Source organism: Hippopotamus amphibius, chromosome 8, assembly GCF_030028045.1.
Source record: "Hippopotamus amphibius kiboko isolate mHipAmp2 chromosome 8, mHipAmp2.hap2, whole genome shotgun sequence".
Taxonomy (NCBI): domain Eukaryota; kingdom Metazoa; phylum Chordata; class Mammalia; order Artiodactyla; family Hippopotamidae; genus Hippopotamus; species Hippopotamus amphibius.
Window position 1 is genome coordinate 99,532,659 of NC_080193.1, and position 22,522 is coordinate 99,555,180.

The 22,522-nt window shown below is 46.3% G+C and overlaps 1 protein-coding gene across 4 annotated transcripts in view; it reads right to left on the reverse strand.

The window, feature by feature from the left end:
* Window positions 1-22,522, reverse strand: part of NRP2 (neuropilin 2) — a 112,931-nt gene that overhangs the window by 67,091 nt on the left and 23,318 nt on the right. For all 4 annotated transcript variants that reach the window (XM_057744367.1, XM_057744366.1, XM_057744369.1 and 1 more), the window contains exons 3-7: window positions 12,393-12,574; window positions 5,866-6,096; window positions 4,642-4,797; window positions 2,821-2,990; window positions 807-962 (exon numbers count right to left, since the gene is read on the reverse strand). In XM_057744367.1, coding sequence (XP_057600350.1) covers window positions 807-962; window positions 2,821-2,990; window positions 4,642-4,797; window positions 5,866-6,096; window positions 12,393-12,574 — 895 coding nt within the window. The remainder of the gene's footprint in view (window positions 1-806; window positions 963-2,820; window positions 2,991-4,641; window positions 4,798-5,865; window positions 6,097-12,392; window positions 12,575-22,522) is intronic.

A 22,522-nucleotide genomic window follows, 5' to 3' on the forward strand; every position in this document is an offset into this window, starting at 1 on the left:
CTGAGAGCCAGCCCACAAGGAACAGAGTTCTCACCATGCCCAGGTGAGACCACCAGCCCTTTCCAAAAAGCCCCCACACACTGAGTCTACCTTACAACCAGGATGCACACCGCCAGCACCAGCCTGCTCACCGCCAGAATGCCACGTGTCTTAAGAAAGCTGAGTGCCAGACAGTCACCCATATGTACAACGAGAGCCCCACGTCAGCCACGCGGACGCACCTCCAGGAGTCCCAGACGCTGAAGGCACCAGCCGAGCGGACTCAATGCCTTGCTGCCAAGCATGACTGCCGGTTCAGATCCCATCCCCGACAAACTGAATTTCTCCTCATTATTTATTGTCCTCTTTCTTCTTCGGGACATTGTGATTCCCTCCCAGGATCTGTGCCCTTTCATTTCCAGACCTCGGTAACTCCCGAACTGCAGTTTCATGGGGTTTTGTGATTGTTAACCCAGCATGTGGAAGGGACTCAGGCCATAAATGCTCAATGAATCCTGTGCGGGGAGACACGGACTGGGAACACATTTTCTCCTTCATTTGCAGTCAGAGAGCGCTCTGCAGGCTCTCTTTCTCTCTCTGCTGTGCAAGATGCGACAGCAGCCAGGCTGTCGGAGAAAACGGTGTTTTCCCGTGACTTTAGCATAAGAAAGAATATTTCCAGGGCCAGCGTCTCCGGCTGCCTCTGTCAACTATTGAAGCCTCAGGGGAAAAGGCCTCCTCGTCCACGTGGGGTGGATTTGCAGCCCCTCTTGTGCCAGCCCTCCTGCCCCACCCCACGTGCCCCTGCGGTGGGGAAATGGGTTTACCTTGTGGTTCTTGCCGTGCCGGTACACCATCCAGTCTTCCCCATTAGTGCTCACTTCCAGCTTGTAGGATTGGACATAGTAGCCATTCTGGGTTTCCCTGGAAATTGCTCCCTGCGTTGCGATGGCCGTGAGCACGGTTAGAAAGCGGAGGTCCACCTGAGGAAGAGAGGTGGAGAAGGAAGGGGGCCTTGCCTCCCAACAACAGGGCAGCATCTGGCTTTTCTTCAAAGGACACGATTGCCATACGTAGCTCACAACCCGTGTATGTGATTTGCTCATAAGTATCGGTGACCAGTATCCATTTGCATCCACTGGACAGTTAAATTCAACATATTCGAACTACACTGGACACCTCTGAAATGGTAACGTGATTCTTTTTCTTTTTTTATCTCTTTTGCAAAGCTGAACAGACAGGAATTATGTTTATCTTAAAGGAATCATTGAACATTTAGAACTATGACCCCTTCTTACTAAACCACGACCTGCCTTGGATAGTGAAAGTGGATGCTGTTTTAAAGGAACAATGGCTAAATCCAATCCAATCCACTCCTCTCCGATCCAGTCCAATTCAATCCAATTCACTAATGATGCCCTAGTTGCCAAAGTCTCAGCTCAGAGCTGTTTGCCTCCCTTCAATCCCTCACTCTATTGTGTATTTAGTCACTCAGGTCACCAAGGGGTCAAAGGGCATGCAGAGTCTGCCTAAGCAATTAGGCTTATGCACCAAGTCCTGACCTTTTGCCTGAAGAGGAGGATGGCCAACATTTTGAGGTACTTCCCCTCCCGCAACACCAAACCAATTTGGAAATTGCTGAATGTCTTTCCTTTGCTGGCCACAATGTTTCTTATTGACAATCTCTTTGTGATCCAAACTTAGCCAGCACACACTGGTAAAATCTGATTCAGTAAGCATTTACTGGCTACTTAATATGTGCTAGGCATTATTAAGCATTCAAAAGAAGTACGCAGTGCTGTATGTATGTATGATTAACAGGTGGACAGCAATGAGAGAAAGTATATGATTAGGATCCAAAATGAGGACTACAATCAATGGGATGCTGGCTATAAAGGAGAACTTTCTGGAAGCTTTGCAAGATGAGAAGGATTATTGGAGAGGCAGAGGAGAGATAGTGACAGATGGCCTTAGGGTTGGGCTGCTAGAACCTCTGTGGACTCCCTGAAAGTTTCTAAGTGGTCTTTCTCCCTTTCCCGATGTCTGCTCTGCAACGTCCTTGCAGAGCAGAGGTCGCCATGTCCTATCAGAGCTAGGACAGGCTTGTCAGTGGGTCACAGGCTGTCTGCCATGTGTCATGAATGCAGTCGCTGCTCTAGCATGGAACTAGCAGCTTGCTCTTCCCTGGGGATGAGAGCCGGACCAGTGTGCAGCGCAAGGGAGAAAAACTTACTCAACAGGAGCTGCAAGTCTTGAAAGAAGGAAAGCAAACAATAGTCTGAAAAGATGCTGCAGGGCATCCAAAAAACTGGATTTTCACTCCTGGTAGTAACATTTTCCCATGTGTTCTCTTGATAGCTATAGGCAAAAGCTTCCTGGCAGGGATCCCTCCAAACAGCAAAGATCATGAGATGCTTCTCATGCCTGGCCTTAGGGAAAATGCCCCCTAAGTCTCTGATGCCTCCCTACGCCAAGAATGAGGATGCTCTGGAACTGTTTATGGAAGTTCCTTGGATAACTGTAGTGAATGCACAAACAGCTTCCTAGCCAAGCAACTTCTCCAAGGCCTGGGGATCTTCACAAGGGAAGGGGCAGTGTCCATCTGACTTGTCATTTTATCCTGGCATTTAGCATATTGTCTGGCATAGTCTATTTGTACCTGGAATATGGATTTCTTTGGATGGATGGATGGATGGATGGATGGATGGATGGATGAAAGGAATTCTCAAGTATGTTGTGTTTATTTTCTTTGTGTCCTTTGTCCACTCTAGCGAAGGAGCCAGCCCCCTTGCCCACCAATGCACACACACTCTGTACACCCTCTGGTATCTGAGTCAGTACCTGGAGATACTCCTTGCTGGAATCCAAGTTGGGTGTCCAGCCATTGTCATCGCCATGGAGTCGGCTTTGTTGAGGTGTCCACCTCCCATCAGAGTAGGTAGATGAGGCACTGATCTGTTCATTAGCAATTCGGCCAGACTCCATTCCCAGAGGGACATTGCACTGAAAGTCTGTGGGATGGAGATGGTCAAGGGCAGAGTTAGGTCTCTCAACCTCAAACCCCTGGGACCCCCAAAACACTGCTCCCTTCTAGGGATGAGTCCTTGCAGGCACTGCCTCATCTTAAAGACTGAATTATACACTCACATTTTAAAAACAACTATGCCAAGTCACAGAGCTTGACAACCCCTCTGGGTCTGAAAGGAACTAAACCTAAAATAAATCAGGCTGTGGATAAATAAGAATCATCATACAAATTAAAAATACAGTTGAAATCACAAGAACTGTTAGTGCTGTAGGCTACTGATGCTCACGGACTCCAAGACACACCATTATTGAAATACAGGTAAACATGTGATAGACTTGGGTGGGCAGATACATTGTGGGAAGCCTGCTTTACTAATAAACACCCAGGAGGCACTTTTGCTTCTTTCTTTCTTTCACTCAACTGTCTCATGAGTCCTGGCACAGAAGACAGACATTACAAAACAATAAATACCTGTCTTTGGGAGACCTCTCTATGAGCACAAATGTGTCATGCTATGTTACTCTGCACCACCTGCCTGGGCAAATGGACCCAGAAGTCACTCCCTCTGGCCTTGAGCTGTCAGTTTAATTGCTGTCCTTCCCACAGATCCCACGGACACTGGTCAGTATTCGTGTGTGCATGTGTCAGATGAGGACCTGCAATCTTTTTCAGGTATCAAACCTACTCTGTGCTCTGTGACCACACTGGCTGTTTGAAGAACCCAGTGCAAGTTACAATATGTTTTCTTGTCGCTCAATCTTCATGAGCTCTTTGAAGAAAAAACGAAAGCAAAACCCAGAACAAAACCCATTAGTCGGCCAGGCTGCCGTGTCTGCAGGGATGCATGTGGAAAGCTGTCTACAGCCTTGGCAGGATTTGCCCAGCTCCAATCATCCTGAAAGCGTTCCTTTAGTCCTTCAGGTTATCATTGGGGTTTCTTGGTGAAAATGGCAGCACCTCTTAAGCACATGTCCAAGAGGAGCTGATTTAAAGATGTAGCTCAGGGCAAGAGACTGATGGTCTGGATGGCAAATTCCATGACCGCTGGGGTCAGGGTTATACTTTCTATGTTTTGCACAGTACCTGACACACAGTAGAAGCTTGAAAAACTGTGTTTATTAGAACAAAGTGAAAGTCCAAGCAGTGTACCAGCCTAAGTGGGAGAAACTCTAGCCAGGGCCAGAGATGTTTAATGTCAAAACACATGTATATAGAGAGAGGTTTAAAATTGCTCAGTGTTCTGACAGTGGTCACTGAGGCTTGGAGAGGGGGGGAAACGGCCTCAGACTCAAAAAATGTTAGCATAGGAGAGGACTCGATATAAACATCCTAACTGACCTCCCTTTCATTCTGAGGCTTGAGATGATTTTGTGACTTTCCATGGGAATAACTAATTCTTGGTATACACACTTTTTCTTTAAAGAAATGAGCAGCCAGATTGACATTTATCCTATTTTCATTAATCTCTGCCTAGAAAGAGGATATGGCTCCCGTCCCTTGAGCTCAGATGCCACAGCAAATTCTGTAGAATTCCTATCTCTTTCTCTTGCAGAGGTCAGCCTCTCTTCCCCTTACATACGCCCTCACAGCCCAGATGGGAGGATAGGATAGAGGTTCCCAACCAGCCAACTCACTCTCTGGCGGCTCTTGGTGGACCAGGTAGTAACGCGCAGAGAAGCCATCCTTGGCCACCGCCATGTCCGTGTGAAAGGTCAGAGAGAGGATCCCAGTGGCCGAACGGAGTTCAGAAGGTGTTTTGGTGCCACAGTACTTGCCAATCAGGGGTCCGACTGGACATACAGGACAAAGAGAGGTCACAGAAATGGAAATGCCAAACCCCATTCGCCGTACATTCTCCCTTCCCATAACTGCAAATCATTCAATACAGAATCACTTTGGATGCCTTGGCATAAAAGAACAGCCAGAGATTTGTTTTAAGAACAATATCTAATATTTTTCCTGCACATTAAGATGTATTTTCACTGACCTGGTCTTGTTCTGTTCTCACAGCCCTGGGAGATGGGCTGGAAAGATATCATTATAATGCCTGATCTACAGAAGAAGAAATTGAGGTTTGGAGAGTACATGTGACTTCTTCTTGTTCATGCAGCTAGGAAATAGCAGAGCCGGGACTCCAACCCAAGTTTCCTAAGTCTTATGCTTTTCTCAGGAAATGAAATTGCTTAGCCATCAAGTCTTCCTTACACTGCAAAATACTTAGAATGACTACAAAAGTGAAAGATTGGTTTCCTCACCGATACTGAATATACCCAACTTATGCTGGTCTCCACCTAAGAAATACAGGTTCTTCTTGGCCTTGGGGGATGCACGTTTTTAACATCTATGACTATATAAATGATAATAAAATTATAGTAATTATAATGATGATAATAGCAACTTATTTATACAGATAAGACACAGGGAGGTTAAGTAACTTGCCCAAGGTTGCAGAGGTGCTAATATCAGAGCCAAGATTCAAACTTAGTCAATCTGGCTCTAGAGTCCTATTTGGGCATAGAGGGTGGTCACTGAGTCACTTTCTGTGGCAATCCTGATGATTTTGGAGCAGAAAAGAACATTATCTATAGGTTTCCTCGTCCTCATCCAAGCATCTACTCAGTCTCCTCCTATCCTTCTCCAAAGAAACATCTCCAAGAGAGGAAACTACCTTTCTACACTTTCTCTGAAGTCATCCTTGGTGAAGGATAAGAAGAGAAAGTCATCATGGGTCATAGATAAACCCTGAGGAACTTTAAAGTCTTTGTTCTCTCTCTCATTTTTTTTTTATTGGTACTAAAGCAATTAACAGGCAAAGGCAAAGCTACTGAGAAGTGCCTGGTGACAGCTCCATCACTCACCATGGGGGATGCCATCCCAGATGTCCAGCCAATCGTATTTGCAGTCTCCCTCTCCCACCTGCAAAGGGTCATGTTCCAGGTCAAAGGTCAGGAACTGCAGGATGATCTCCATCTTGGGTTTGGCCAGGATGGTGAAGGTGCAGTCTAAGTTGTGTGGGTACTTCTCGGGAAACCCGGGGGACTCGATGGTCCCGTTGGGGCTTGTGAAGTTCTTTGAACAATCTTCGGAGCCTGTGTGTAAATGAGAACCATAGCATTAAGAGAGTGGAAGAGGATGCCTTTCTCTGTTGCCTCTGTCACATGGGTTATTTAAATGTTTGGGCCCAAATTTCCTTACCCACAAAGTTTTTGTTTCCACTGCAGTGGCCCTTGAAGCAATATACTTTTCACATCCACGTTTGAAGCCCTTAAGCCAGACCATCTTTAGGAGAGAAATTAGGGAGGCGAGCAGGCTTGCTCTACATATTAGAGTAAGAGTAGCAATTGAGGATTTGGAAGGGGGGTGGTGTAGAAAGAAGTGTGTGTGAGACACAGAGAGAGGGGGAGAGAGCGATGGATTCTCCTGAAAAGAGGAACAGAGTCTTCTTTCTCAATTACTCAGCTGCTTGCTTCAGAAATGTAAGTTATTTCAATCCTTAAGGAAGGCTTGCTGATTGCCAGCAGGGAAAACAATGTTACCCCTTATTTATTGCTGACCTCAACACTGGCCCCTATTGTACCAGAGCCAACTCGGTGCCCCCGTCTCCCTCCAAGATCCAAGGTGCCTCAGGGGAGGGGCAAAGGGGAGCTCGGGTCTCATTCATGTCATGACTATATTAAAACGAGCGGCTCTGTAGTGGCCAGACAATTAACAATTGAGGTTTGTAGCCGGTGGATCACAGCAGGGTTTGGAGACGTTAAAGGCTGCCCCAGGAGCAAGTTTGGAAAAAATGTGGCAGTGCATTGACATTTGGAAGGCTTCTGGTTCTTTTGTGGTGGGGATGGCCTTGTTTCTCTCCTAAGCTCTTGTATCTGCTTTCTTGGGGCTCACCGAGGCGTCTTATTAAATGCCGCACACATTCGCATCTTGGTGCAGACTTGGACCGCAGCGGGAGGGAGCTCGTAAAAGGGTTACAGCCGTCTCCCCTAATGCCTCTAGGTGGAGTCACATTAAAAGGGCCCTCATGCACTGTAACTCAGCCACCATTTGCCAGGGCCGGCCCGGAAAGGTCCCAGGACACTGCAGCCCAGACCAGGGGCCCAGGGAGCTGCACGGAGCCAGAAGTTTCGCAAGTTAACACGATAAATGTAAATGCTGCACAATTCGTATTGATTTCACTATGTTCTGATTTTAAAATTTAAAAAGGGAGCAGGATTTATGAGGAGAATAATAGGCACTCTAAGCATGAAGAAAAAACACAGAAATACTAGATAAACCAGGTGTTTACTGGCAGGAAGTATCCTCTGGGGATCCCTCTGAAATACAACTGTGTGATGTCAATACACTGATCTTAGCCCTCAGCGATGTCTTCAACCGTGGTTCCTGCAGCAGCCCCTCTGCAAGTCTCTTTATTGATGACGGCTTTCTGGAAAGCGGCAAACGTCTGACTTGGAAAAGGTGCCATGCAAATAAGCCGGGGAGGGGGATGGGAACTTTCTTTAGCATCAGACAGGAAGTTCCAATATCCCTGCCTACCCACCTCCACCCTTCCAGCCAGCACTGCGCCTTGGCAGGGTGAGAACCTGGGACACCTGGGGCGAGAGCTAATCTTTCCAGGAGTCTTCAGAGGCTCTCTAATGCTACATCCCAGAGGCTCTGCACTCCATCATTCCAAGGCAGGGTGGCTCAGTGGGCAGCCAGGCCTGGAGGCAGGAGCTGAGACGACCTCTCCCCCAGTTTGTTTACCACGGAGCCCCCGGCTTCGTTTACCATCAGGACCCCAGCTTCTGGGGGCCTCTTCAACGGTCCAGGATGAGGCGGTTGAGCAAAGCCAAGCCAGCTGGCAGGTCTTCAGGGCGCCGAGAGGAAGAGGAATTTTGAAAAGGTTAGCATTTATGGCTGCTGGGCCACTTAGCCAGAGGAAATTAACTCTATTCACAAGTTGCTTCCAGAACTAGAAAAGGCATCCTGACATTCCCCCCTAGAGTTTGACCCTATTGTCATTCCTTTCCAAGGCAAGGGGAATCCCGGGAGTGGGGAATTTATAGTGGAATCTTTCTTTGGTCCCTGTCATCTACAGGGAACAGGCGCTTCCACAGAGGACACTTAGAAAGCCCAAGAGAGACCTGGAGAACATGAGATTCTAAAGTATCCACAGTTTCCAAGGTTCTGTGGTCCTGTAATGGACTGGAGAGAATTTTTTAATCTGACGTCCTTAAGGCAAAAAAGAAAAAAGAAAAGTGTGTATCTATCTCTGACAAGTGGCTATGCATGGGTGTATCCTGTGGCTTATTTTGAATGAAGTAGAAAAACAGTTTTATCCTTTTCATGTAGAAAAATCAAGCTTGTCCATTACAATCGCACATCCATCTATAATTGTGCCATTTCGTTGTTTGGACTGTGGTCTGTGTCAGAAAGCAGGCAGCTGGATATCAAATGTGGAGGAGAGAGCTCAGGAAAGGGTGACCATGCCTGGGAGGAAAGTTGAGTCTTGCAGTTATCTACCTCATCCAAGATGCTTTTCTGCAATGTGTTAAAAGGATTAAAGGTTAAAAAAATAGCTCAGTCAACAAATACTCAAGTTCATGCAATGCTAAGATTGTCCATAGAAGCCGGGGAATTTTGGCTGCAGTGAATGATTTCATACCAAAAGGACTCTGGTATGAAAAATGCCCACTTGGTGGTTTTTCACTGTAAGTTGTACAATAACTCTGCAAGCGGAAGAAGAATCCACACGCATAAGGCTATTGAAAACATCGTGGATTTACCCAAGGTTGAGCTGGGTCTGACTACAAAAGGTAAGTCCAGTTCTTCAATTTTGGGAGTAGGGGGCACCCCAGGTTTTCTTTGTCTGTGAATAACCTGAGATTTCAGTTTCCAAAATGTCTCTGGGCACCAGGAAAAACTTGATCTTGAACTTTGGTCAGAAGATAATCAGGAGGGGCTTCCTAGGTGGCGCAGTGGTTGAGAATCCACGTGCCAATGCCAGGGACACAGGTTCGATCCCTGCTCCAGGAAGATCCCACATGCCGCGGAGTAACAGCCTGTGCGCCACAACTATTGAGCCTGAGCTTTAGAGCCCGTGAGCCACAACTATTGAGCCCATGTGCTGCAACTACTGAAGCCCATGTGCCTAGAGCAACAAGAGAAGCCACGGCAATGAGGAGCCCGTGCACCACAACGAAGAGTAGCCCCCACTCACCACAACTAAAAAGAAAGCCTGCGCACAGCAAAAAAGACCCAACACAGCTAATAAATAAATAAATAAATTTATAAAAAAAAAGAAGATAATCAGGAAACAACATACAAAAACCACACATTTTCCAATGATTCAGTTTCCAATGCTACTTTTTAAATTATTTTAAAATTCCTTCCTCTGCTCTGCTCATGATTTGGTGATTTGGGATCACGTAAGTCAGAGAGTTGTTTGGTTTACCCTTTTATATGTGGACTGTCTGGGCATACATTGACTCTTTCATAAACCACTTCATTCAGGGCAGACACGAACCTCCCTCTCCAGCCACTTGCCCCCATCTGTACTGAATTGTGGGTTTATTTCTATCAGTATAACTCTGGACGATGTGCTGCCGAAGGCTTCCAGAGTCCTCTGCACAGTTGCGTATCTGTGTTTACAGTTCCCCCTTCTCTCTCTTTATGAATCTGACTAGCAAACACAACTGTGTTTGTTTGGATTTCTTCAGCATGTCCGTGCGTTTCTTTCATGTTCTGTGGATGACGTAATTTTGTGTATTTTCTCTCAGGGCTCCAATAGTGGAGCTCTAGGTGCAGGACATGGCACCTGGAAGAATGCTCATCTTCCTAAACTTCTCAGTTTTGAACTTTGCACCCTGCCACCCCTGGCCATACATGTGCTTTATCAAGGATTGCCTTTCAGGCTGATAGTTGCTCTTTCCAGCAGGCATGATGGCACGTGTGTGAATGGCTCTGAGGCCACTGGGCTCTCACCTTCTCTCTTACATTCCCCAGAAGAATGGCAGTGGTTGGAGGGGTTGTTATCTCCCGCTGCTGCAGTAATCTCTTTCTTCCTTCCCAGGCAATCCCAGTCCTTAAAGTAGACTGCCCCATTTCTCCATGCCCAAGCCACCTACCTTAGCTGACCCCTTTGTTTCTAGGCTGTCCACAGACTTGCTGCCTCATTCAAAATCCTACATCAGCCTGTCCTCAAAACAGCAATGCTGAGTTATGATACCCTCTGTGTGTTTTGTCTTTTAAAATCGACCTTTCAAATCTGCACAATGGGTAGAATTAACATTCACGTTTTTGTGTCGATTTCTGGAGGATGTGGCAGCATCCTTTGTGAAATACTGCGTTGGGAAGCATGAAACAGAGATAAGCTGGAATTGTTCCCCCCACCCTCGTTCTGACTTCCGGTGGCCAGCTCCCTGGAAGCCCTTGCTTGGGGCTGCTTTCCTTTCATGGTCAGCACAGTGGAGCTGAGTGGCAGCTTTGGCACTGGGGACCTAGCTACCTGACAGACTTCCCACGTAACCTGCTGGCCAAGCCACTTCACAGTTCCCTCATTTTCATATCCACAGATGTTAATCATACCTTGACAGTTACTCACGCTGCCTCACATTATAGGTCGCCTTTCAAGGTACATATGTATTTATACATATTCAGCCAATAGCATCTACTGTGCATCTATTATGCGCTGCGGGTTTGCACCCCCGTCTCCCCCATCCCTCTTTCCTCTCTTCTCTCTCCCCACTGATCCCCAGCAGAGGGTGGTATAGTGAGCAGCCCGTCAGTGCGGTGGCACTGACTAACCTGAACCTTGCACAGGATGCAGGGGAATGTGGATGAGGCTATTTGGGAGCTTAGCTCAGCCCCAAGCCTCTGGACTCACAGACTGCCAGTCCCTGTGACCTCATGTAGTCAAGAGCATGACGACCCGTGGCTGATGGACCTTCTTGGGACTCATGCCCTGGGACAGTCCTGGCCCCCACTCTGGCTCCACACAGTTCCCTCGTCCCCACCCCTTCACTGGATTCTACGATCTTGTTCTCAGGCAGACAGATCCGGAAAATATTTAGATAGAGTGGATATAAAAAGTGCTTTCAGCAGCTACCACTTCCTTTCAAGAATTGTTTGGCGAAAAAGAAAATATATATGAATAGTTCCCCTCACACTGAACTCAACAGGCGCCGGACTTGGGCCCCTCGATGACAAGGCTGACAGCCTCCCCTTTCAGCAGACTCTGTCCACGAGTTGTAAAACTTGGGCTGCTGGAGAGGGAAACACCGTCGTAGACGCTGGGGGAGGCCCTGAGGTGGGGGGATGGGCAGGGGTGAAGAGAGAATTGGAGGAGACGCTTCACTTAGCCTCAAGAAAATGAGCTCACACGTTGGAGGGACGGGCAGGCCGCTTGGAGTGCTTCCGTGGAGATGCTGAACCAGCGTCTTGTGAATCAAAGCTGTCTCTACCCAGTTATGGATATTAAGCATTGGCCCATATTCTCAGGGTCTAAAGTCATCTAAGGGGGACCTAATGGAAAGCAAGCAATCGACTTAAGAAAAGTGCAATGTTCTCTGCCTCTTTTTCTGCTGTCGTTTTCAGGGTGTCAGCTTCATCGGCATTTAGGAAGCGGGGGTTCAATGGGTAGACGTGATACAGTGGATCAGCAAGGGAAATTTCTAGGAGCCATATTTGGATGTAAAAGCAACTGCACGAACCCGTTGGTGGTGGCAGGGTCATAGTAAGAGTTTTAGAGACTCCAAACACTGAAAAGATTGTCTTTCCTCCCCATGCAGTTCTAAAGAAAGGCTATTTAAATCATGAAGTAATTAGGAAGAATTTCAGCCAAGTTTTGTTTTTACCATGAAGATTATTGTGACTTTTAATAAACACACAGAAATCAAATTCTTTCCAAAAGTGTTTTTCTAAATGTTTGTGTTTTAATTTTTTTTTTTTTTTTTAACATTTTTTTATTTGCAACGCGCGGCATGCAGAATCTTAGTTCCCCGACCAGGGTTCAAACCAGGGCAGCCTGCAGTGGAAGCGCAGAGTCTTAACCACTGGATCGCTAGGGAAGTCCCCCCAAAATGTTTTTCTCTTTAATAGGTACACCTACTCTTTCGTTGCCACAATGTTTATCTGCCCAACATGCCGCACCCAGGCACTAACCCAGCTGCTCGCCCTCTTAAATTGGCTGCTAACTTAACCTGGCTTTTCATCTCAGGCTGTCTCCAGGTTTACCTTGAACCTCTCTTCCCTCCATCAACTTGCTCAGTTTGGATAAAATTAGAACCGTTACCCCCTGGGCTCCGTCTATGAGCACATAACTATTACGCAGTCCCCACACACAGCGCCCCACGGCCAGACACAGATGGCGGAGTCCCGTCTTCTTTCCACCCCTGGCCGCACTGACCTGTCTTGAAGATCTCATAGCGCAGGGAGAAGCCTGCCCCCTGGCGGGCGTAGTCAGAGGTGAACTTGATGTAGAGGACTGAGCCCGAGGAGATAATGGTGGGTGGGGCAATGTTCCCACAGTGCTTTCCCAGGAGGTCTGCGGATTCGCTGTCCCCATCCCGAATCTCGATGAAGTCATACCTAGGTGCAGATGGCACAAAAAGGCACATGTGAGAAAAGATCACTTGTAGGAGATGAAAAGGACTAGGGTCTCCCTCCAGCTCAGGTGCTCTCCATCCACTTCTAGACATTCAGGTGTTTTGGATTGATAAACAAAGGGCACTTACATTTGCTTGTAGAGACTGGCAAACATAGATATAGGGAGTTGCGTTTCTTTATTAAAGCCACAGTGAATGAGCATCTCAGTGGATGGCTAGACTTTAAGGCCTTATCTCTTGCTCACATAAGAGCAGTAGCATCATTCTATCAAAGTTTTTTCTTCATTCGGTAGCACCGTTTTTATTTCCATTATGATCTCTCTGAATATTAGTCTTTTCTTCTTATCTCCGTGTCTCTGCATGTTACTTAACCCCTTTGAGCGTCAATTTCTTCATCTGTAATATGAGGATAAAAATATCCACTTCAGGGGATTGGAATGGAGATGGAATGAAAAAACGTAAGGAAGGTGCTAGGCACCGATTCAGGCACACTGGGATGTTTCAGAGACATTTGTTTATTTTCCTGCCTCCTCCCCAAGTTCTTCTCTCCTGGGTCATCCCCTCTTCTCTTTAACTCTTAGTAACAAAGACTCCCCAACCGTGGGCCACCTCCCTCCCTGGGATGACTCTGCAAAGTTCACATCAGCAGTGTCTATCTAGTCAACAACACGTTTTTAAAAGGAATCAGCACCATATTAGATAAGGCAATAAAAACCTTTCTCCAAAAGCAGGGGGTGAGTCCCTGGGGACCCAGCGTCTCTGAGCACAGAACTATTAGTCTCAGCAAGAGCCAGAGCCGGCTGCCTTCCCCACGCTGAGGCTTGAGCTCATTTCAAACAGGATCACACTGGCCCGGGTGGGGGCAGACACCTCAAAGACATCCTTGGCTAGGTTCACAGGACAGCACACACACAGTGCCATTTTTATCTGTACAGATGCACATTTTCAGCTTCGGTGTGTGGTCTGGCAATCCTCACCGTCCCGAGACTGGGCTCCTCGTCTGGGCTCCCAGGGAATACTCCTGTCACAGGTATTGACGTGGAAAATGTCTTCCCCACCAGCTCCCTCAAACTGCTGGCCACTGTACCGTTATTTACTTACTATAAACCATCTCCCTCTCTCCCCCTGTTTATTTATTTTGCATCAACCTGTTAAAACAACATGTCTGAAATCTCTTCCTTTTGGGTAAAGAGAGGGACTGGAAAGGCCACCCTCCCTGGGACGTGCCTGCTGGCTCCTGCCACACACACAGGGGCTGTGGGAGCCGGCAGCCTGCAGGAGTGGCTTGTTTAAACCAGAGTGGCCGGAGGCCTCCCTGCAGCCCCGGGGAGCCACAGTTCCGATGGCTCGGCCGCTTCCAAATAAACAGGCCTTCGAGGGGAGTATGGGGAGTGGACCAGGGTGAGCTCATTCTTAGACCCCAGAGGGCTGGAATCCTACAGTCAAAAGCATCAGAGAAGCTGCTTAGAGTCTGGAGAAGAGGAGACGGCAGGGTTTTCCCCAGATGCTCTGGGGAGATGGACACAGATTGGGAAAGGCGGTGGGGGTGGGGGAATCTGTTTAGGTCTTGTGATTTCAGTGTGGGAGATGCTGCTGACTTTGAAGATGTGCTTCCTTGCTTCCAAAGCAAAAGTGAAAAGACGCTTGGTTTGTTCTCCAAGGAAATTCCCCCAAAGCTTCTGGAAAACCCCTCCTTGTTATTTCCACACTGAGGTAAAGCACCGCTGGACAGTCACTCTCCGCTGAGGAATGGTGATGCCTTCCTTACCAGGGTGCACAGTGCTGGAGAAGCACCTCTATCCACGGAGCAGACATTACGCAGCTTGGCCGGAGGAGCCAGTGCCCTCCCTACCCCACTCCCATCCGGGAGCAGGCAGAACAGGGTTTGAATCCTAGCTCAGACTTAATAGCTGGGTGCCCTCAGGCAAGTTACTCTATCTTTCTGAGCCTCAGAAATGGGGAAAATAAGAGTAAAATAGGGATACTAGAATCTTTCTCCTAGGGTTTTTCTGAAATTTAATGACCCACATAATGTATATAAAGTGTCCCCGCACACAGCCTGGCAGTTAGCATGTGCTTCATAAGTGCTCATGGCGATCTGTTGTATTTTCACGCCCATTTCAGAGGGGAAGAGGCTGAACCACAGAGCAGAGATGACTTTCCCTAACAGATAGTGCGAGTGAGTGGAGGTGCAGTATAAGAGGGAAGGTACATCTGTTCAAACATTCTGGAGGGCATTTTGGCAAAAATGTGATGAAAGTTAATGTGTAGATACCCTTCAAACCCAGCAAACCCACTGCTAGGACTTTTTCCTAGGAAAATAATCAGACAATTGTGCAAAGATGTATATGCATGTTCGTGTGTGTATATATTTTAAAAAAGCAAGTGAAAAATGAAAAGATGCTTTGTTTGTAAACAGCATTGTGTCAATGCCCAACAACAGTGGAGTAAATGAATTTTGGATATTTATAACATGGAATACTCCACTGCTACTGTAAACGTGCTGTAGGTCTAGCTTTTTTTTTTTCTTTTAAGCAAAAATATCCACAATATATTGTTATGTTGAAAAAAAAGTAGGTTTTTAAGAGTATGCTTTAAAATATATAGGTATATATATATTTCCTTGCTTATACATACAGAAAAAGTCTGAAAGACTCTAGACTAAAATATTAACAGGGGTGAGATATATGGATGGTAGGATAATCTGTAATTTTTACTTTCTTCTATTATCTGAATTGTTTACAGTGTCTGCATGTCTTTAAAATATATAGAATAAAGATGCTTCTATCAAGAATGTTTTCCAAAGTAGAAGAGCTGAGAAAAACAATCCAGCTCTCAGAATTTTGCAGACAAAAAATACCATCATCATCAAGACAACCATCACCCCCCCTCACAGCATCACCGTAAGGACTAAATAAGACAGAGCTTGCTGGGGCACCTAGAATAATGCCAGGGACATAGCCCAAACTCAGTGAATACTTAAAAAAATTTTTTTTAAAGACCACGAGATAGTTTCAGCCTTTGTGTTGCCCGTTTCCACAGGAAGGACAAAAAGAGGCCCTGACACCCCGCTGGCTTGTTCGTCAGAAGTGGAGGGTTTTTATCTTGTTGCCTAATCACCTGTGGAGTAATTTCGGGGATTAACAGAATCAGTGATGAAGCAAGGCTACCCAACACATGTCATAGCTGTAAACTTGCCTCAATTTACTCAACAGATATGCCGCCCAAATCCTTGTGGGTAATGCGGCCAGCTGCCAATACAGCCTTACATATCTACGTACACATACACAGTGAAGGGAAGCATTTTTGAAAAAGGTTCATATAAATCAATCAGATTATATAGCTTCTCTCTGAGCTTGTTATTTAAGGGACCCCTCTGGTGAATCCTTTTGTGGAGCAAATAATCAGTCCTTACGTGAACTTCTTAGGAAAACTGGATTTTCCTATCAGGCTTGCTTGAGGGGAAAGTGACCCAGAGTTACAATTTGGCAACTAAAGTCCCTCTTCCCTTCAGTGTCTGGGTTCTGCCCTGTGGACAAACTCCAGCTAATCACCAAATCCCCTGGCTGGGTTTTTTATTTTTCATTTTTTTTACAAAAAGGCATACTCCAAATGACGTGCTAACTCCACACAGAATGTCTCATTTACCTCCTGTGTGACTGACTCATTTGGGGAAATTTTTTTTTATTAGGGATTTGCTACAGCTGGAGTAAATCTCCTTAGACATTTCAGTGTTGTCAGGTTCATTCGTGAAGAGTTAGCAGAGACGTAGGAAGTTTGTGGCCCTAGAATAAATATGACTTTGCATCCAGCATCTAATATCCAGCGTTTGTTCCGTAAAGGAATCTGGGCTGCAAACTCAGAGCTCACCCCAATGACAGTCAAGTAGAATAACCCAAAAAGCCGTTCCTCTTATTCATTTTCTGCAAGGAAATAGAAACCAGTTCACAAACATACTCGTATTAACTATTGTGTTTGCAAATCCATCATTCCTAATCTCCCTCAAATGAAAAAATTCCTTTCAAAGCTTTAACACTACCTTCTCTTATTTGATTTATTTATTTACTTTCCTAAACTGAAGTAACCATCTCTATTCCAGTTCTGTTTTTTTCCCTCTCTCTAAAATGGTTCCCTGAGTGCCTTTTTACTTTTCTCTTCACAAATTCTGACACCTGCATGTTGAGGATTTTGTCTAGAGGATGCTTTCTGTACTTTCTTTCTCGACTTCAAAGTCTTAATTTCTCTCCCCAAACCCACATTTGGGGCGTGGGAAACTTGACGGTGTAATTAATTTTAAGAGTCCACAGGAGAGATATGAAAAAGCAACAGTCTCATCTCTTCTTCTCATCACTAGGCAAACATGAAAAGAAGCTTTCTACTTTCCATAGCTCTATCCACGCTCGATGTTGCCCAGCAGGCCACCAAAGGCTGGGTCAGCCAACCAAGCCTGTGCTGGAAGATTCACCACATGCAGGTCCTTCTCCCAGGGCCTGATGATGTCTAGCCTGATCCAGAGCCTGCCTTTATGATGCCACACAGACCTGCTTGTGAGGGGATTTCCGTATCACAGGCAGAGTACTTAACTGCTCCAAGGAGGAATGCTGTGCCCATTCTATGGGACTTACCTACATATCCGAGCACCTATGCGCCCAAGTACTGAAGCCATAAACTTTGCCAACCAGACAATGCCTCCCGTCATGTTACTTGCATCATGAAATGTTCAAGCCGTCACATTTTGGACATGGCAACTTCTTTCCAGCCCCTGGGCCTTTGCATTTGCTCTTTCCTCTGCTTGCAATACTCTTTGTTAGCTTTTGCTCTGGCTGATACCTTCTCATTCTTCTAAGTGCAAACGTCACCTCCTAGGAGAAGCCTGCCCTGACCGCCCCATTTCAGCTGGCATGCCCTTATTCTCTACCCTCCGACCTCTCATTGCCTTTCTGGCTATTACTATAATCTGTAAAGGTTTTGTCAATATATTTTATTTGTTTAGAATCTGTGTTCTCCACTAGACTATAAATACCATGAGGGTGAGAACCTCACCTTTTCACGGATAAATTTATATTACTTGTGTGATCTCACTAACTTTTTGTTGAGTGAATAAATGAATGAGGGACCTGAGATTGATGTTACGTGTTAAGAAGAATGAATTCTGCTTTCTGAGGGGTTTGTTAGGTTTGGTCCATTTTATACTCTGCCTTTGTGCATCAACACACTCACTGAGCTATTCTGGTTGTATCTGGAAACCAAAAGGTTGCCTCATGACTTCAAAACATGAAATATAACATTCTGAGTGGAAGAAACATCTCAAATCATGCTGACAGCATTTTCACTATTAGCGGCAAACAAATCAACTATAATTAAAATGCTGTCAAAGTGATTTGAGATTTTTCTCACACTTTCAAAGTTCCATATTTCATGAGTAGATTATCCAGGCTAGAGAATTTATCACCTCCTGGAGTGCCTTTCTTCCGGGAAGCTCAAAGACATCTCCAAACACCATCTTATTAATCCTTACATTAAAACCTGCAGGGAAAATAGGAGGAAAAAACAACACTGTCATGCACACCTTTCCCAACAAAGAAGCTGCCTGAGCTCCTAGAGACTGGGAGGTGGGTCTGCATGATGCTGGAGTTTCTGGTCAGTTCAGGCCCAAAGCCAGGTCTCCTGGTCTCCAGCTCAGTAGGGACATCCAGCTTTTATGGAGAAATCAGCTAGCTACCAGGTTGGGTTTTTTAAGAAACCAATTTCATTTCTTTGAATTTCTCCCTTTCACTGGTACCACTCATTTAATAAGAAGCTGGTATATCAATGGGAAGAGGTCCCATTTACTGAGCATTCACAGCGGGCTAGATCCTCGCTCCGTGTAGATACTATTTCATTTAACCCTCACTTAATACACACCAGGCCTCCCGGTGTGATATGATTACCATCCATTTGCAGATGTAGAGGCTGAAGCTCAGGGAGGATAAGGGATCAGCCCAAAGTCACACGACGAGGAAAGGTCAGAGGTAGGCTTTGCCCATACAATCTCACTCCAGGGCACACTGACCTCGCCTCTGTCCTCTGGCCTCACTGTTGCATGAAGATCAGAGAGCAGTGGGAATGCCAGACTGCCAGAACACTATAACATAGAAGGGGCCAGGTGCAAAGAAACTTCTCTGTCTCAGTTAGAGACTTAACAGAATCTCGCTCTTTTTATTTAGTTGTTTTGTTTAAACAAAGCCTGTAAGACTTGCCAAATTTAATAGACAAATCACCCACAGAAGCAGGGAGTAGATTTGGAATTCACAGTTTCAAGACTCATCCTGTAGAAATCTAGCTTGTAAGTGATCAGATGGGATAACATATTAATTTTTGTAAGTGAAGTATTTTTATAAGCACATACATATCCATATGTGAACATATGGCCCATCGGGTGAGAAAACAGTATCCTGTGTATTTATACACTCTTAAAGGATCATTCAGAGCACAGATTTTTAAACCCATGGATTTCCAGCAGGGTCCACAGATGAGTCTCAGTAGGTTGGGGAACCCCTACAACTCTACACAGAAATTTTGTGTGTCTGTGTATATGCACATTTTCCCAGGGAAGGAGTCTGGGAGTGAAAAAAAAATTTTTTTTTAATTGCATAGAAAAATATCTGTCTACAAGGGTGTGAGTAATCTGGGAAATGCAGTGCATGGGTTTTGTGGACAGACCAGCTAGTTTCTGACACTGGCTAGTGGTATGATTGCAGGCAAGGCATTTATCTTCTTTGAGTCTCAGTTTCTTCATCTATAAAATGGAAATAATAATATGCCCCACCTCGTGGGACTGTAAAAGCTTCGTGAAGGTATATACAGGCCCAGCACAGCACTGGATGCCTTAGAAAGTGCCTGGGAGGCACTGGCTATTTTGATGATTACCTACAAAACAGCTTCTACAAAACAGAGTGGCAGACTTGGGGGAGAGAAGAGTTACACACACACGATGCTTTGGAAACTGAACAGGTGAAGATGAAATGAAAAGTCACAAATTTAGAGACAATCTCAATGCCCCCTCAACCTTGGTGCTATAAAGGGTGGTTTCTAAAAATCCTCCTCCTCTACAAACCCATCAACAGTGCCTCATCACTTGAGTTTTTGAGAATTCTTTTCAGTCTCATGTTTCTGAGCCCAGGCTCTGGAACCTGCCAGCCAGGCTGGGTTCAAAACCACCCCCACCCCCACTCACATTTGCTGGGTCTTGAATAACTAGGCACTCAGCCTCTCTAGTTTTGGTGAGTTAATGCACATCAGCAGCTCAGCACAGGGCCAGGCACATAGTAAATGCTCAATAAATAAAAGTTAGTTGTTATTGCTGCTGCTGCTGCTGCTATTATTATTTGTTGTTGTCTAACTTCATGTTGTTATTATGTCTTATCTAACTCATTATTATTATTTGCTATCTAACTCCAAGGACTCACACACTGCATTGGTTTGTGTATTTGTGTTGATGCCGAATGCCTTTTTAACAGCGGCTGCTGGCACTTTCATTTTCTTCCTTTATTCCTTCCCATCCCAAATCTCTGATATTTTGAGCTTATTTGCAATCCCCTCACAGCCAGGGTCACCAGGGTTCTTTAGAAGGGAGGAAATCTGACCACCCAGCAAAGGAAGTGTGCAAAGAGAACAACCCAAAACAAACCGAAGGAATTATTCCAAAAAACCTTGAAGGCAAGAAAATGGAAACTACAAATAACATCTATTTATAATCGCTGGTTGTTTTTCCGCAGAAGCCCTGGGATGATGGCGAGGGCCCCGCTGGTCTCATTGTTCCTGGCAGAGCAGGCTGCCAGGAATGCCTCACACCGTGAGCAAGGAGGCCGCTCCAGACACGGTGTCTGATAAGTCTCACGGCAGATGAACTTTCAGAGACTCGAGGGCACACAACAAAGCCTGCGCCACTTCTCCCCTGACCCTCTGGCCAAACACCACTCCCTCCACTGACCGGCTCCCTAGCAAGCACATTCCTCAGGCCCTGTGGCCACAAATCTGCTCTGTTCCTGGGCTGCTCCTGGAGACAGGCTTGAATGGAACATGTTTATGTAAGGAAGGATTTTCGAGGCAACTGGTGCCAATGTGAAGTTTAAGGCTTTTGGGCGGGCCGTTTTCAGTATGACTGTTAAGTGTTTCTTTCTGTCTGCTTTATGTGTCTATAAAATCCTCGCCCTCTGCTATCAGCTTAAAAGACCCCATGCTAGCATTTTATAATAATATCAGAGTAGGAAGTAGGTAAGAGTAGCTCACAATTTGTGTTCAATTCACCAGTAGGCTGGGGCTCAGATGAGAAGGTGAACCCCAGCAGTGCCAGAGACTTGCTGAATTGTTCTAAGCTGGCCTGGGTCAACTGAACATGCCTCAGTTTGCCTCATCTCATACATAGGTACAGGGACCATGCCTCTGTGCCTCTCAGAGCTGATGGGTAGGGGCAGAAGGTGACTGGAACCCACTGAGGGGAAATCAGAGTACACCATTCCTGGGCCTGGTGTGCTGGCAGCGTCCCTGAACTTGGCCGGGTAAACAGTTACCTCTGGGATGGGAGCTCACTAACCCTGCCTCCCAGAGGGTCTAATTGTGAGAGTGAATCATAACCTCTCCATCTGTCCGAAAAATGGGAGCCTGCTGGGAACAAGGTGTGCCGGGCACCAGGGAATCAATCCCAGCATCAAAAAAGTCCTTTTTGTTTTTTCCAGGGATCAAGGCTCCCAATCATTTTTCTATCCCCCTTTGCTGGCATCCAGCCTCCAAAAGAAAAGTCGGAAAATACAAAACCTGTCTAAAAAATGTGCCAAGCGGCAATCCAAGCAGGGCACAGCCTGGGGAGTGGGTGGCGGGTGTGACCGGCCCTGTTCTTGCATTTCATTTACCCAGAGCTTCAGGTTACAGAGCTCAGAGCTTCTCCCTGGCTCCAGGGGCAAACGTGTCACTACCGTGCAAAAAGCACTGTGGTGTGGAAATGATGGGCCTGCACTAATGTCCAAGCAGGAAGGGGTTGCTGCCACGCCAGGGTGGAGATTCTGAATAGAGCACCGGGTGGCCAGTCAGCTGGGACTGCTTCCGCCTCTCAAACCGCCACTTGGTAACAGCTTTCTTCGATGGCTGTGTTCTGAAGGGCCCATGGCTCTAAGAGTAAAAGCAGGCCTATCCACACAGGGCACATTAAAGCACTCGCCTCTCCCCATCACAGAAACACCCCTCTGTTCTGAAAGAGCCAGCTGCTATTTGTGGGGGAGTACAAGCTGTGAAGGTTCAGAATGATGGGTGCTCTTGACTGAAGGCTCAGTCAGATCAGAAAGAAATATGTCTAGAAAGGACACCCGCTTCTACAAGAAAAGGAACCAGATTGCAGGAAGTCTCCTCTCAGGATGGGAGCAGTGTGAGTCAGACCTTGAAGGACCTTTATTTATCCCACAGCCGCAGCAGGCTGTTTGCTTTGTGAGCAGAGCTGCTGGCTGGCTGGCTGGTGGGACGGCCACCACATTGCAGTGGTCGGCAGGGCACTCACAGACGGGAGGTAGCATCAGTGCCAGGGATGAACTGTGGGGGCCACACTAGGATAAGGCCACCTGTGGGCGGTAGGGCAATGGAGACCCCCGGAAGAGGAGTCAGTACCCCAACATTTAACCCAGCACCCTGCCCTGAGACTGAAAGTAAACCCCGTATCTGCTTGGACCTCAGTTTCCCAGCAGTTAAGACCAAAAAAATCATCATCATCATAATACTTTCTTACCCTCCTACCGCTCTCCAAGGGATGACACAGATAAATCACTTTGAACTTTTAGATGAAAGGTGCTCTCTAAACCCGCGGTCTCATCAACTGTAATTGTTACAGTCATTATTTTAATGATGATGATGATGATGGGTGGGGGATGGGCTGGGGATGAAACCTCCTACCCTGAGACAAAGA